Raw genomic sequence first — 17,033 nt, 5'->3', positions numbered from 1 at the left:
TTGCCTCTAGACCCTCAAAGCGAACACCTGCTCCATTTTCTGGCAAGGGGTGGACAGAGCAATGGAGTTCTCAATATCTCCATGAAAAATTAGGACCATGTTGTTTAACCATTTGTTGTCGGCAGTACCTGGCACTGCCTCGGGGGTTTCACTTATCAGCAAGCAATGGATTTAATACTGACAAAGTCATTTCTGCTGCATGTTTTTTCAGAGAAAGAAAGTATCGTAGGCAACATGGTGAACTTTGGTTGCTATGAGGCAGATTGGTGAGCACCACCCATCTTTGAAAGCCTCTTTTCAGGATGGGAAATGTCATTTGTAATTAGATTTTCCTCAGATGTGACCCTTTGATCCTTTCCCTAAGCTCTGTCAGTTGTGAACCTTTTACAAAAGCACTCCATGTGAATGAGTGGAACCCAGCATCATTTCATTCCTGTCAGGTCAGTGCCGGGCTGCTTTGTGGCACTTCAGCCACACAAGAACTGAAGTGAGTATTTGAAGTTCAGTAAAGAAAATCAGATGGGAGGAAAATGTTGTGAGCCAACCACGGAGCCAGCTGCCTGTCAGCTATGGTGCTCTGCAGCAGTGTTGCAGGAGGTGGCACCAGTTTGTGAAAGGGGTAAGGGGTGGTACCCTTCTGTCATACCGCACCTCTCATGGAGTGAGTGTGAGGCTGGGCAATGCCAATGTAGGAATGACTGCTCTTGAGTGTGGGGAATCAGATAACCTGCAATCGTCAACTTCTCGCTCTATCTCGGTGGAAGGCATGGACTGACAAGGAACTCTGGGGCCATACCATGCTGCTGTTGTGCCTCAGTGTACTCTTGACATGCTGTGCCCCAGCTCTACCCACCCTATGTTATGTTAACTCCCAACATCTAACCTCCCAAACCTCAAATCTGAGAATGCTGCTGTGTGCTCCTCGTCCTCTCTATAGTGTGTGGTGAGCGACTGCGTGGGCTGGGTTACACACACAGCAACCATTCTTCCTTATGCTTTGGTCAGGTGTTTCATGTCTTGTCAAGGTCAGTATCATGTACCAAAATGTACTGAGCTATGAGTACAATGAAAATGCAGCAGTACAGGCACGTTGGTACAGACCAATCACAGCCAGTAGGTTTGCAGACAGCACGAAAATACAATATCGTAGATAGAGAAGAAGGTTATCAAGAATTACAGTGAGATCTTGATCATCTGGGTCGGCGAACTGAGGAACAGTAAATGGAGTTTAATTCAGACCAATGCCAACAGTTACAACTTGTAACGATGAATCAAGTTAGGATTTTTACGTTGAACAGACAGTCCAAGGTCCTGTTGTAGAACAGAAGGACCTCAGAGTACTGGTGCATTGTTTCCTTAAAAGGTAGACAGGGTGATGGAGAAAACTTTAGGCACTCGGGTATTCATTAGTCAGGATGTTGACTATAGAAGTTGGGAAGTTATATTATGATTGTATAAAATGTTGGTGAGGTCACACTTAATAGAAACATAGAAACATATGAAAATAGGTTCAGGAGTAGGCCATTCGGCCCTTCGAGCCTGCACCGCCACTTATTATGATCATGGCTGATCATCCAACTCAGAACCCTGCACCACCCTTCCCTCCATACCCCCTGAGCCCCGTAGCCACAAGGGCCATATCTAACTCCCTCTTAAATATAGCCAATGAACTGGCCTCAACTGTTTCCTGTGGCAGAGAATTCCACAGATTCACCACTCTCTGTGTGAAGAAGTTTTTCCTAATCTCGGTCCTAAAAGGCTTCCCCTTTATCCTCAAATTGTGACCCCTTGTTCTGGACTTTCCCAACATCGGGAACAATCTTCCTGCATCTAGCCTGTCCAATCCCTTTAGGATTTTATACGTTTCAATCAGATCCCCCCTCAATCTTCTAAATTCCAACGAGTACAAGCCTAGTTCATCCAGTCTTTCTTCATATGAAAGTCCTGCCATCCCAGGAATCAATCTGGTGAACCTTCTTTGTACTCCCTCTATGGCAAGGATGTCTTTCCTCAGATTAGGGGACCAAAACTGCACACAATACTCTAGGTGTGGTCTCACCAAGGCCTTGTACAACTGCAGAAGTACCTCTCGCTATAAATGCCAGCATACCATTCACCTTTTTCACCGCCTGCTGTACCTGCATGCCCACTTTCAATGACTGGTGTATAATGACACCCAGGTCTCGTTGCACCTCCCCTTTTCCTAATCGGCCACCATTCAGATAATAATCAGTTTTCCTATTTTTGCCAACAAAGTGGATAACTTCACATTTATCCACATTAAATTGCATCTGCCATGAATTTGCCCACTCACCCAACCTATCCAAGTCACCCTGCATCCTCTTAGCATCCTCCTCACAGCTAACACTGCCGCCCAGCTTCGTGTCATCTGCAAACTTGGAGATGCTGCATTTAATTCCCTCATCCAAGTCATTAATATATATTGTAAACAACTGGGGTCCCAGTACTGAGCCTTGCAGTACCCCACTAGTCACTGCCTGCCATTCTGAAAAGGTCCCGTTTATTCCCACTCTTTACTTCCTGTCTGCTAACCAATTCTCCATCCACATCAATACCATACCCCCAATACCGTGTGCTTTAAGTTTGCACACTAATCTCCTGTGTGGCACCTTGTCAAAAGCCTTTTGAAAATCCAAATATACCACATCCACTGGTTCTCCCCTATCCACTCTACTAGTTACATCCTCAAAAAATACTTGAAGTATTGTCTTTGAATTGAGGGACTGAGTTGCTGGGAGAGTTTGGTCAAGGTGGCCTTTACTCCTTGGAACATAGGAGACTGAGAGGTGATCTCACAGAGGTGTATACAATCACCAGAGACATATGGGCATAGGGTGAATACACTCAGTCTTTTTTTCCCAGGGATAGGGAAACAAAACTAGAAGACATTGTTTCAAGGCTAGAGGTTTGATTATAACTTGAAGGCAAGATTTTTACACAGTGAGTGGTAGATGTAAGGAACTAGCTGCCAGAGAAACTGGCTAATATATTCAAACAGTATGTGGGCAGATATATGAATGATAAGAGATTAGGGATATGTGGAAAATGGATTAGTTTGAATAAACTCTTGGTTGGCATGGACAGGTATGGTCTGAAGGGCTTTTTTTTAACTCTACTGTGACGTTTTCCACAGATTGCCCTGACTTCCCACTAATATTAACCATTTCAGGAGAGTGCAGGATGTTCCATTCATTCCTGTGGAACTTTATCTTAGGCGGGTAATTCTCAGTCGCATAAAATGTAAGGTGGCCTGTGAGGAGTTAGCAGGGAGGTCAAAAGACATAGAAATTCTAATGAAAGACAATGGATGATCAGACACAGACTTGAAGCTGCCATCACCATACTTGGGGTGACTAACTTCCAAGGGACACTACTTGTGGTGTGGAGGATGTCTACTGTGCAGATACAAATTGTCTACTAATATCTTTTATAAACATACCAGTTCTCACAGCAATCCTGACTATACCTCTTCCCACTCTGTTTCCTGTAAAAATGCCATCACCTTTTCTCAGGTCATTCATCTCCACTACATCAATTCCCAGATTGAGGCTTCCCTTTCCAAAACATCAGAGATGTTTTCCTTCTTCAGAAAAATGGGGTTACCCTTCCTCCACCATTGAAACTGCCCTCACCTGACTCCCTTCCATTTCCCGGTCATTTGTGCTCACCCCATCTTCCTGCCACCTTAACAGTGATCAAGTTCCTCTTGTCCTTACCTACCACCCCATGAGTTTCCGCGTCCAACACATCATTCTCCACAACTTCCGCCATCTTCAGTGGGACCCTACCACCAACCTTTCCCCTACTATCCACTTTCCATAGGGATCTCCCACTATGATTCCCTTGTCCACTCGTCCTCTCCACTAATCTCCCTTCCTGCAAGCAATAGAAGTGTTGCACCTACCCATTCGCCTCCTCCCTCACCTCCATTTGAGGCCCCAAATGGTCCTTTCAGGTGAGGCAACACTTCACTTGCAAATCCGTTGGGCTCATCTACTGTATCCAATGCTCTCTATGTGACATCCGCTAAACTGGTGAGACCTGACATAGATTAGATCACTGATTTGTTGAGCACATTCACTCCATCTGGAAAAGGCAGAATTTCCTGATGGCCAAACATCATAATTCCTATCCCCATTTCCATTCCGACATGTCAGTCCATGGCCTCCTTTTCTGCCACAATGAGGACTCTCTCAGGTTGGACGAGCAACAACTTTTATTCCATCCAGGTATCCTGATGGCATGACATCAGTTTTGCCAACTTCAAATCATTTTCCCCTTCCCCTTCCCTCTTCTTTTCCCTACTGTAGCTCCCCTTTACCTCTTCTCCTCACCTGCCTATTACCTCCCCTTGTGTCCGACTTTCCCACTCGCCCATGGATCACTAACCTCTCCTATCAGATTCCTTCTTCTCAGGTCCTTTCCCTTTCCACCCATCACCTCCCAGCTCCTTACTTCATCTCCCCCTCCCCCACCCACCTGGTTTCACCTTCTAGCTTGTACTCCTTCCTATTCTTGCATCTTCTTCCTTCCTTTCTGGTCCTGATGAAGGATCTCGACCTGAAATGTTGTTTATTCATTTCCATAGATTCTGCCTGACCTGCTGAGTAACTCCAGCATTTTGTGTGTGTTGTTCTGGATTTCTAGCATCTGCAGAATTTCTTGGTGAGGACATGGATGTACTGAGGACCTATAAGTACCTGGGGGTGTACCTGGATGACAGACTTGAGTAGAGCACCAACACAGAGGCTGTGTACAAGGGCCAGAGGCGCCACTACTTCCTGAGGAGACTGAGGTCGTTTGGAGTATGCAGGCCTCTCCTTCACATGTTCTACCAGTCTGTTGTCACCAGTACAATCTTGTTGGTGTACTGGGGCAGTGGCATCAACACAGATGATGCCAACAAGCTCAATAAACTGAATAGAAAGGCAGGTTCAAACTGGACACACTGGAGGCTGTGGTAGAACAAAGGATGCTACGGAAAATGCTGGCAATTCTGGGAAAAGTTTCTCACCCTCTGCATGCACCTTGGCAGAACAGAGGAGCATTTTCAGTAACAGACTTAGACTAAGACAACTGTGTTGCTCCAAAGAGTACCATATGAAGTTATCCTTACCTCGGCCATTAGGCTCTATAATGAGTCAACCTATAGACGGGGAAGCGATGACCCCTCCATCCTGTTAGACAGTTTGAGGTAAATTATTTTTTATTCTTCCTTACTGCTTTTCTAATATTTGTATATTTGTGCATTTGTAACGCCACTGTGACACTGTAATTTCCTTTGGGACCAATGAAGTATCTATCTATCTTGTGTTTATCTACAATAGATTGTAGTGACTTTGGGCTAAGAAGTCCCAACCATTTGGGCTTCCCCAGCTGGCAGTGCCCTGCTGGTCTACCATCTGCACACTCTCCTCAGCCAGGAGATGTATCAGCCTCTCTGCAAACTTATTGTGCTGGAATCCTCCTGAGCATGTAGTTCCATGGGAGTATCTTCACCAAGTACAACCTCCGTTCAAGAAGATCCACTGCATCTTCTCAAGAACAAGCTAGAGCTTTTCTCTTTGGGTTGACGGAGGATCAGAGGCAACTTGAGAGAGGTGTACCAAATGATGAGAGGCTTAAGTAGAGTGCCTTTTTCATAGGGTGGCAATGGCTGATATGAGAGGACATGTTCTTAAGGAGATTAGAGGACAGTATAGGGGGATGTCAGAGGTAGGATTTTAACATGGGGAGTGGTGAGTGCATGGAATACATTGCCAGGGATAGTGGCAGAGGCAGATACATTAGGGCATTTAAGAAACTCTTAGATAGGCACATGGGTGAAAGAAAAATGGAGGGTTATGGTCTATGTGAGAGGGAAGGGTTAGATTGATCTTAGAGTAGTTACAACATCATGATTGGAGGAAGGTTTTGGGGTGTCAGCGGTAGGTTTTTTATACAGAGAATGGTAAGTACATGGAACACACTATTGGGGGTGGTGGTAGAGGCTGATGCATTAGGGACATTTAAGAGACTCTTAGATAGGCATAGGGATAAAAGAAAAATGAAGGATTATGTGAGGGAGGGGTTAGATCGATCTTGGTTAAGAGGTTGGCACAACATTGTGGGCCAAAGAACCTGTATTGTGCTGTAGTGTCGTATGTTCTATGTTCAAACTGATTTAGACATTTTTTTATTGAAAAAAGGGTGGAAGCTCCCAAAATTGTGATTTTACTGATATTAGTGGGAATTGTTTGTACAGCAGGTTGTCTTCTTTGGATACTGACAGGAGTTAATAGTCGCATGTAAGTTCATTAGAGGCTGGCATGCATCAATCAGCCATTTAGCAGAATTTTACAGTGGGCTCTTCAACCTAGGCTGTATGGGGTCTTCTACTGCACAAAGTGTGGATGATTGGCCTATCCTCCAATCATCCACTGGGTTCTGCAGAAAGAAGGCTTCATTGGGGACTAGACCTGCGAATGGTAACCCGGCATCCACGCCAAGCTTTCTCTCTGTCAGCACTCAGGTTGTGACTTAACGGATCTTTCCTGTGTCCTTCTAGCACAGGTTATGGAGAATGCCTACTTGATGAGCCCATAGCGCGGAGCTATGACTTGCCAGCCCAGCTACCTGGTCAAATCTACAACGCAAACAAGCAGTGTGAACTGATGTTCGGAGCAGGATCACAAGTGTGCCCCTACATGGTGAGCTAATTAGCAACCTTCCCCCCCCAGTGAGTGTGATGCCTCGTACAGCACGTGGAACAGCCTAGAGTTTCTGCTGTTTCTCTGTGAATTTACATAGTACATCCTTGAATAGGAACAGGATGTTTGGCTCACAGAGTCTGTGCCAAATTAAACACATTGAATCTACGTGAGACTATCCCAAAGGATGCAAACGGCTTAGCATCAAGTAGCTTTCTAGCTCCTGGAAATACCAAGCCTGCCTGAAATTCATTGCACTTAAATGTAGGGCCATATTCCTGGTTTGAATAATGTCCGTCACGTTTTGGAGAGGAATAAAGTTGAAACAAATAGAATCAAATTAAAGTGTTGGAAATTTGAAATTAGCATAAAAACCCACCGGAAATACTCAGCAAGTCAGTATCTGAAAAGAGAGAAAGAGAGAGAGAGATGTGAAAGAGTTAATGTTGAAGTATGATGACCGGTTTTATATTATATTATCTCATGCTACCTTATGATATAGAAAGAGGATGTTTAGCCCATCAAGTACCTGCTGGCCCATGCAGCAATCCTGTTACTCCCCTTGTTCTGATGGCACATTCTCTAAATGTCAGGAGCCTCAAAGTAAATGTGTTTTGCTGGGATAATGGACAAGAGTCATTTGCCGAAAAAAGAAAAAAAAGTTATCTTTTAAAATATGATTTGGAATTATTTGGTCATGTGACCAGATCAGCTTGATACAAGTAAGTGTAACTTCAGAAGAAAATGGGATAATCGGTGGTGATATTCATTTTATCTTCCCTTTATTCCTTTTACTATGTGATCACAATGAATAATAATATGATTTTATTTAATAAGTTGAAAACTAAGGAAGTTGATTTGGCCGAGTATATTTTCATTGTTATTACATGGTAATTGAGATTTGACATATAATAACCAAGTCTGCTGTTCACACAGAGACAATGCAAGCGGCTGTGGTGTACGAGTGCAGAAGGAGTACACAGGGGTTGCCGTACACAGCACATGCCTCTGGCTGACGGGACAGACTGTGGCCATGGAATGGTAAGCTCTGCTATGGTGATCTTCTGGGGAAAGAATTGAAGTATTTTGTTGCATTTTACTGATAGAACATAAAACATTTAACGTGACAGCAAGGTACAGGTCCTTCCACTCACAACATTGTGCCGACCCTTTAGCTTAATCAAAGATCAATTTACTTTTCCCTCCTGAATAGCAGTCCATTTTTCTATCATCAATGTTCCCCACTAAGAACTTCTAATGCCCCTAATGTATCTGCCTTTAACTCCACCACAGCTGGGTGTTTCAGGCACCTACCACTCTCTGTCTAAAAATATAGTTTTGACATCCTTGCCATACTTTCCTTCCATCATCCTAAAATTCTGCCATTTCCACCTTGGGAGAAATTCTCTGGCTATCCATTCGATCTGCACCTCTTATTATTTTGTACTCCTCTGTCAATTTGCTTCTCATCTTCCTTTGCTCCTGGCTGACTCAACCTATCTTTATGAGACCTGCTCCCCAGTCCAGGCAACATCCTGGTATATCTCTATTACACACTCTGGTAAGCTTCCACATCCTCCTGACAATGAAGAGACCAGAACTGAACACCATACTCCGACTGTGGTCTAACCAGAGTTGTATAGAGCAACAATGCAACAGTGGAAGGTTGACATTAGTAACATTGTGTCAACTGGGTGGAAGTTCACTTTCCTTTATCAAACTTTTTATTACTTTTAAAGAAGTACATATATGCAATCAAGAGGAGAATTATCTCAAATATCTACATTGATAACAATACATATAAAAGGTAAAATAAACATTGCCAAGATCATACATAGTATTAATCTAATAGTATATAATTAAAAATAAGATAATCAATTCTCCTCTTATCATTTCATAAAAAGATAAAGAAACTTTTAATAATTTTTATATACATAAAAAAACACTGTTCTTCATAAAACAAAAAAATTTTAAAAAGGGAAAAAAAAGAGACTGGGCAGCCCATACTGAGAGTAAAAGCAAGAAAAAGAGAAACTTTCTGATCAAATCCAAAGTTTCGAGAAAGTAAGGTGGGTGGAAGTTCCCTGTGTGATGATTTCATGGGGCCCAGAGAATGAGCAAAGTCATATGGTGGCTCAGATTCCGTGCTGCAACTGAGGGCTGAGGGCTCCTTTTATTAGCTGCATTGTCCCACGTCTTGCCTCAGCTGTGCACACTGTGATTGTGCCTCATGCATTTTGTTTACTGGGGAGAAGGGGAATGTGTTTGGCAGTGTACAGATGTCTTCTGATTGGTGAAGAAGAAACAAACTATGGTGTTTAGAAGATGCAGAAATTCAAGCCAATGGTGCTGGAAAGTACAGTCAGCTGTTGCCAGTACATTAAGTGAATATAAATAGAAATCCTTTTACTTTATGGTTGACTAGCTGCACATGGTGGTTTAAGAAGTTAACCTCACAGAGGATGGACATGTTCAGGCAACACAAATGACTGGGCTTGTGCTTACCTTGTGCCACTGATGTAGTTTGCAAGCAGATTTAGAGTAATTTTCATACAGTCATAGAGTAACACATCATGAAAACCGTCCCTTTAGCTTGTATCATTAATGCGGACCACAATGCCCACTTTTCACTCGGCCTGTATTCCTCTGAAACCCTCCTGTCTATAGACGTACCCGTCCAAATGTCCAATAACTGTTAACAACTTTCTGCAGCAGATCGTTTGGAATATGGGCCACCCTCCCTGTGAAGAAGCTGTCTTTACAGACCCCCTTTAATCTTTACCCTCACACATTTTAACATTCTGCCTCAACAGTTCTACATCCAGCCAAAGTTAGGCCAGTGAAAACAGAAACAGAATCCTTGTTGTGTCCAGCCAGCCAAGCATGCCTCAGCAGTTCCTTTATGCTGTCGTTCACACTGAGGTTTGAGCTCACAGTTTTAAACAAACAAATCAAAATGGCTGAGCAAAGTCTCTGCTATGTCAGACTGCATTTGTTGCAGACATTTCACTGAGGTCACAGGTCAGTGATTCCAGGCATTGGGGTCACAGGTCAGTAACACTGAGCACTGGGAAATGGCAATCCTGCCCACTGAAGTCACACGTTAGTGACATAGAGCACGGGGGGTTGATAACCCTGGGCACTGAGGTCGCAGGTCAGTGACTAGGGCACTTAGAGTTGGTGACTCTTTGCACTGAGGTCACAGGTCAGTAACCCTGGGCACTAGGAGATGGTGACACTGGCGCTGAATTTAGAAGTCAGTGACTCCAGATACCGGGGTCAAATGTCAGTGACCCTGGGCACTAGAAAATGGCAATCCTGGGCACTGAGGTCACAGGTGAGCAATAGTGAGCATCAGAGTGCTTTGAAGGAACGTGGCCATTTGGAGGGAGGGAGACTGACAGCAGATAGGGAGACCGGGAGGTGAACCCAAAGAGGTACTTGGGAAATGTAGCTCAACAAAAACCTAATGCGGAGGTTAGGAACATAATTGATTCGTAAGTCAGGGAGTGGCGGCCCTAGAATTAAATGTGCTCCAATCCACAGTGACAACCAAATCTGGGGACTCTAGGAGAGTGAAACTTCACTCAGCACTTCAGGTGAGAAAGTGACATATGACCCCCTGACTCTATCTGGAAGAGCAGGTGTCCACCCAAAAATCTAGACAGGGAGTGACTGCCCCTCCCTCCCCGTGACTCTCTCCTCTTACTGTCTCTCCCAGTGACCATCTTTCCATGAGGATCCTTCCAGTGACCATCTCCCTCAGTGACTTTCTCCAGTCACCATTTCTCCCAGTGACCATCTATACTTGTGACCGTCTCTCTCCCATGGACCAACCATCCCAATGGAAACACATGTCATCTTCTACACTTTGTATTGAAAGGACAGGAAGGTAGGCCATGGGGGTGGGTTAACTCTGTTTGTAAAAAAAAAAAACTCATATTTTTAGAAGGAGGTGACATCAGTTTGGAAGATATAGAATCTTTGTGGACAGAGTTAAGAAACTATAAGGGTTAAAAAATCCCTGATGGGAGTTATATACAAGCCTCCAAATGGTAGCCAAGATGTGGAATACAAATTACAACAGATGATAGAAAAGACATTTAAAAAGGCCATTGTTATGATAGTTATGGTAAATTTCAATATTCAGGTAGATAGGGAAAATAAGGTCGGTGTTGGATCCCAGGAGTGGGAATTTGTAGAATGCCGATGAGATGAATTTTAGAGCAGTTTGAGGTTGAGTCCAATAAGGGCTGGATTCGGTGCTGCGTAATGAACCAAATTTGTTTAGGGAACTTAAGGTAAAGGAACCCTTAGGAAGCAGTGATTATAATATGATAGAATTCACCCAGCGGTTAAGGAGAAGAAGATAGAGTTAGATGTACTTGTATTACAGTGCAATAAAGGGAATTACAGAGGCATGAGAGAGGAGATGGTTAAAGTTGATTGAAAGGGGACACCAGCAAGGATGATAGCAGAACAGCAATGGCTGAAGTTTCCGGGGGCAATTCGGAAGGTGCAGAATAGATGAATAGATGAAGAAGTACTCTAAAGGGAGGAAGAGGCATCTGTGCGTGTAAAGGGAAGTCAAAGACAACGTAAGAGCAAAACAGAGGGCATACTGTACAATATAGCAAAAATTAGTGCAAAGTCAGAGGGTTGGGAAGCTTTTAAAAGCCAACAGAAGAAAACTAAAAAAAAAGCGATAAGGAGAGAAAAGATGAAATACAAAGTGAAGCAAGCAATTAATATAAAAGAGGATACCAAAAGTTTTTTTCAGATATATAAAGAGTAAAAGAGAGGCGAAAGTGGATATTGGACCACTGGAAGTTGACACTGCAGAGGTAGTAATGGGGGACAGAAAAATGGCAGACAAATTTAATAAGTATTTTGTGTCAGTGTTCACTATGGAAGACAGTAACAGTATGTCATAAATTCAAGGGTGTGCTGTTGCTATTACTAAGGAGAAGGTGCTTGGGAAGGTGAAAGGTCTGAAGGTAGGTAAGTCACATGGGCTAAGTGAACTACACCCCAGGCTTCTGAAAAATGTGGCTGAAGAGATTGCGGAGGCAGAGTTACAAAATACAGGTGGACTAAGATGTTAATTGTCCTGTGCTGTCACCAGTGGGATCATCAGTTGATCTGCCACCTGACTTCAGGAGTTTCAGCCCGCTTATGATCAAGACTCCTTCGAGGTGGTGGGCCAGCAGTGCTAAAGCACCACCTCCCACTGGTGAGCTTAAAAACTTAGCATCTGCCTCTATCAGAGTTGTTGGTCACTTCCATCCAACAGATAGTCTACTCTTCAGGTGTCTATGCAACTACTGAGGGGTTTGCAAGATATGTATACACTGTCTGACTATCTGCCCCTCTGGACATACTTGGTCCACACCCATGCTGATCCTTTCTCTGCTGCCTCAGCTACAGACCTGCTGGTTGACTTGATCTCTCTTCTAGTGAAGCCAAGGTCACGCAGCCACTTCTGGAGAGTGAACGCAATAAACCCACGGCAGCCTACTTCGAATGGATAGCATGAGACCTTCCACCCTCTGTCTCTGCACTCTGATCTTAACTCTGCGTACTTGGTTAACTTGCGCTCATGGGCTTCATCGATGTTATCTTCCTAGGGGACTGTGAGTTCACCAATAACCACTTCTCTACTGGTGTCAGACCATACGATTATATCTGGATGCAATGTGGTGAAAGCTATTTGCTCCGGGAAACTGCCGTTCCCGTCCAGGTCAGCCTTGACACACCAATCATTGACTGAAGAAAGTATGCTTGATCATGAGCCTATGCTGTACACCCTTGACTTGGAGCCTTCTTTCACAAATGATATGCAATATTCTGTGCAGCATGGGGCATGAGATAAGTTGTGCTGCAGTACTCTCTGCTCATTCGCTGCTGTTACAACTTTGAGAACATAGTTATGTCTTCAAGTGTACATGCCTCTGGAAAGATTGACTCTGCATGCACTCAAGATAGGTTGAAGTGTTCCCTTCTCGCCACAAGCAGCACACCTGTCTGTCTTGTCTTCATACCAGGTGCTGAGGTTGGCAGGTGTTGGGAGCAGATCGTACGCTGCTCTGCATAAAAACGAAATGCGGAGCAGTTCCATCTGCCACAGAACACTCCAAGATAGGTGCCGTTGTTCAACACTTTCCCACTGGGTCCAAAACCTCTTGTTTGGCCAGGCCAGCTGTTTTAGTTAACCTCTTCTCCTCTTCTACCTCTCGTATTTCTTGTGTTACAAGCTCACGGTGCTCCTTACCTGTAGAAGATGACCACCACTTGTGGGTTGTCCATCCAAGACCCTGGCGGCCTAGCTGGATAGCCCCAACCGTCTCCTTGTGCTTCAATCTGGACTCTGCTACACGGGCTGACCACTTCCTGCCTGATCTCACATCTGGCTGGGTGCTCTTGACAACAGGGTCTTTTGAGTCTTGAAGCATCAAGAATGATCTTACCTTGGCTACCTTGACCTCCTCAACAAGGGATTGCACTGGGATGGTAAGCTTTATCTGGCTACTGTGGATTGCAATGTTGGTGAGGCTGCTCGGTACTCCAAGCCACTTCTTCACATACTTGTTGATCTTCCGTTCCATTGCCTCAACGTGGGACATTGCCACTTCATAGACAGTTAGCGGCCACATTATCCGTGGCATCAGTCCGTACTGCAAGCACCACAACTTCAACTTGCCAGGCAAGCCACACTTGTCAACAGACACCAGACCTCTGCTGATCTGTTCTCCTGTCTCTTGTACCCTCTTGGTGTCTCTCAGCTCCTCTGTGTACCACCGCCCGAGGCTCTTAACTGGTTGGTCCTGAATGGATGGAATCTCCTCTCCACAAAGGGTGAAATGAAAGTCAACCAGCTTTCCTCTCCTAAGAACAAGGCTCCTTGACTTCTTGGTCTTGAACTACATTCTTCCCCAATCCATTAGCTCCTCGAGTCTAGTGTGACGAAAGAGGATTACAAAAGTACACATAGACTAAGATGTTAACTGTCCTGTGCTAGCACCAGTGGGATCAACAGTTGATCTGCCACCTGTCTTCAGGAGAGAGAGATAAGTAAGACAATGGAGCAGCATTTGGAAATGTTAATGAAGAGACGAGAGAGTTTAACGGAAGGAGACACCGGTCTGAGTATTGTCAAGACCGGCTCCTTTTGAACCCTGAACTGTTTGAAGTGTGATGGACAGGCGATACCCCAGCAGGGGGATAAAAAGGGGTAGGTTCGCTAAGACAATACACACAATACCACGAGGTAACGAGACCCAGGAAGCGGTGCGCCCCCACAAGTCGGTGGGAGTTTTGGATGTCTGGTCGCAGGATCAGCCATAGATGCACAGGGTGGAAAGATACGGTCGGTGGGTACCTGGTGTGTGTGTCCACCCTTGCCTGGGTGCCGGATCACCGCTGAAGAACGATCGTGTCTGGAACGGAGGGGTCACAGTCGGTGACCTCAGAAGACATTACAAAGGGCTCGCCCGAAAGCTGACTGCGAGGAATATCGAAGGTCTGTTTGGAATCCGATTTGCATATTCATTCGTTCTCTCTCTCTCTCCAACGGCACGACGACGATTACTGCGAACTGAACTAAACTGAACTCTGTCACTTGTGATCGATCATCTTACCCCTAGACTGCGATAGAGCTTGATTGATCCTATTATCCTAGTTTTGTGTACATGTGTGTTTATTCATTGCCAACCTGTTGCATTTATATCCTTACTATTAGAGTACTGTGTTGCTTATTTCTTTAATAAAACTTTCTTAGTTCCAGTAATCCAGGCTCCAACTGAGTGGTCCATTTCTGCTGGTTTGGCAACCCAGTTACGGGGTACGTAACACTAGATAATACATTTTCCACTGCCTCTGTGCTGGGATGCAAAAGGGTAAGATCGTCCATGAACGCTCGTATTGGTGGTAACTCTTCTCCGCCATCAAGTACGACACCTGGTTCCACTGATTCTGCAGCCCTCAGAATAACCTCCATGGCTAACACAAAAAGGATGGCTGAAATTGCACATCCCATTGGGATTCCAACATCCAAGCTCTGCTACCTAGTTGTAAACTGCTGAGTGGAAAACCTCATCCGGAAATCGTTGTAGTACTGCATAACAAAGTCCCTCACCTTAGCAGGAATCCATAGGAATTCCATCGCAAACTGAATCAGGACATGGGGGACAGAACCATATGCATTTGCCAGATCAAGCCAATGTAATGATCTTTCAAGAATCACTAGATTCAAAGATTCAAAGTACATTTATAATCAAAGTATGTATACAGAATACAACTCTGAATACATCCTCCTGTGGGTAGCCTTGTGAAAATGAAACACCATGGAACCAATTCAAGAAAACATCAAACATCCAAAGTGTGGAGAAAGAACAAACTGCGCAAACGTTAAAAAGCAAACAGCAAACATAGAAAACCGACATCAAACCAGGAGTCCAACGGTATTCAGTTTAGTTCAATTCAGTGTTGAACCACTAGCCACCTGCAGGCCGCAAGGCAAAGCATTCTTCACTGAAGTGCCCCAGACAGCATCGATCACCCCGATCAAAAACAGAAAAAATAAGAGTAACCAGAATCCAGGAGCACAAGCAACATGGACCCTAAAGTTCCCCAAAACAATTCACAGCCTCTCCAATCAATCCATGCAACATGGATCCCAAGATTCTTGCACTTTCCTTCAATAGCAGCTAGAGAGAGGGAGTGCATGACCAGTTAGACACAGGCAGAAAGCAGCGAGCACCCGCCCAACCCCTGCTCCCATCCTCATCGACATCAACCTTGCTCAATGCCTCAATCAGAGAAAAGCATTCAAAAGCATTAGAGTCGATCACAGTCTCACGCCTTCTTCAGGCTTCCAGGCCTTCATGCTGCACGCTCCCTCAGACACAGCAAAGCACCAGATCATTCCATCAGGACTGAAACACTGCAAAACACACCATTCTGGAGGACTGAAATATTGCAAAACACACCATTCTGGAGGACTGAAACGTTGCAAAACACACCATTCTGGAGGACTGAAACGTTGCAAAACACACCATTCTGGAGGACTGAAACGTTGCAAAACACACCATTCTGGAGGACTGAAATATTGCAAAACACACCATTCTGGAGGACTGAAACGTTGCAAAACACACCATTCTGGAGGACTGAAACGTTACAAATGTCACTCCACTCCTTAAGAAGGAAGGCAGACAGAAGAAGGGATACTATTGGCCAGTTAGACTGACCAGTGGTTGGGAAGATGTTGGAGACCATTATTAAGGATGGGGATTCAGGGTACTTGGAGGCACATGATAAAATAAGCCTTAAGCAGCATGCTTTCCTAAGGGAAATCTCACCTGACAAATCTGTCGGAATTCTAAGGGAAAGATTTTGAAAAAATCAGGGAAGATAGACCAAGAAGATTCAGTGAATGCTGTTTACTTGGATTTTCTGAAGGCCTTTGACAAGGTGCTGCACATGAGGCTGTTAGCTAGATACAATAACAGCCCATGGTATTACAGGAAAGCATGGACAGAAAATTGACTGACTGGCAGGAGGCAAAGTGTGGTAAGAAAAGGGGCCTTGTCCCCATCCACCTGTCCATACTGTGGCTGGAAGGAATCAGTGTACCACGTTTATATAGAGTGTGACAGGTTGCAGCCCCAATTTGAAGGGGTTGCTCTTCAGGTTTTGATTGCTCTTCAGCTCCACACTTCTGGTACATGGGCACCCAGTATGGAGGAGGGTGGGTCGCTCAGAAGATTTTCTGCTGGGCTTGCTTCTGGGCCTGGCAAAGATGGTGATTCATGGGTCCAGGCAGTGGGCAGTCAAGGACTCTGCCCGGGTGAACTGCCTGCCCGTCTTCTGGGGATACGTTTGTGCCCAGGTGACCTTGGAGAGGGAATATGTGGTCACCATGGGCACAGTGAGGTACTTCTAGTAACAGTGGACCCCCAAGACTGTTTTATAGACAGCATTAATCGTATTTTAATATGAATTTATTCACTGTCTCGTAAATATTTAATGACTGTATTTTGTGTATTTTTGTGTGAGTAAACCTCTGTAGTTTTGGGAATAAATAAATAAAGGGAACCTTTTCTGGTTGGCTGCCAGTGACTAGTGGTGATCTGCAGGGCTCGGTGTTGGGATGACTTCTTTTCACATTATATGTGCATGATTTGGACGATGGAACTGATGACTTTGTGTCCAAGTTTGCGGACAATACAAGATAGATGGAGAGTCAAGTGTTGAGGAAACAGCGAAATCAGCAGAAAGACTTACATGGATTTGGAGAATGGGCAAAGAAGTGGCAGATGGAATATA

The 17,033-nt window shown here is 44.5% G+C and overlaps 1 protein-coding gene across 2 annotated transcripts in view; it reads left to right on the top strand.

Moving 5' to 3' along the window:
- The window catches only part of LOC140202786 (A disintegrin and metalloproteinase with thrombospondin motifs 20-like), a 618,104-nt gene that overhangs the window by 258,242 nt on the left and 342,829 nt on the right, over positions 1-17,033 (top strand). For both annotated transcript variants that reach the window (XM_072268124.1, XM_072268123.1), the window contains exons 10-11: positions 6,569-6,710; positions 7,647-7,751. In XM_072268124.1, coding sequence (XP_072124225.1) covers positions 6,569-6,710; positions 7,647-7,751 — 247 coding nt within the window. The remainder of the gene's footprint in view (positions 1-6,568; positions 6,711-7,646; positions 7,752-17,033) is intronic.

Source organism: Mobula birostris, chromosome 9 (genome assembly GCF_030028105.1).
Source record: "Mobula birostris isolate sMobBir1 chromosome 9, sMobBir1.hap1, whole genome shotgun sequence".
Taxonomy (NCBI): Eukaryota; Metazoa; Chordata; class Chondrichthyes; order Myliobatiformes; family Myliobatidae; genus Mobula; species Mobula birostris.
The sequence above is the reverse complement of the archived record's forward strand: the minus strand, read 5'-3'. Positions and strand labels throughout refer to the sequence as shown.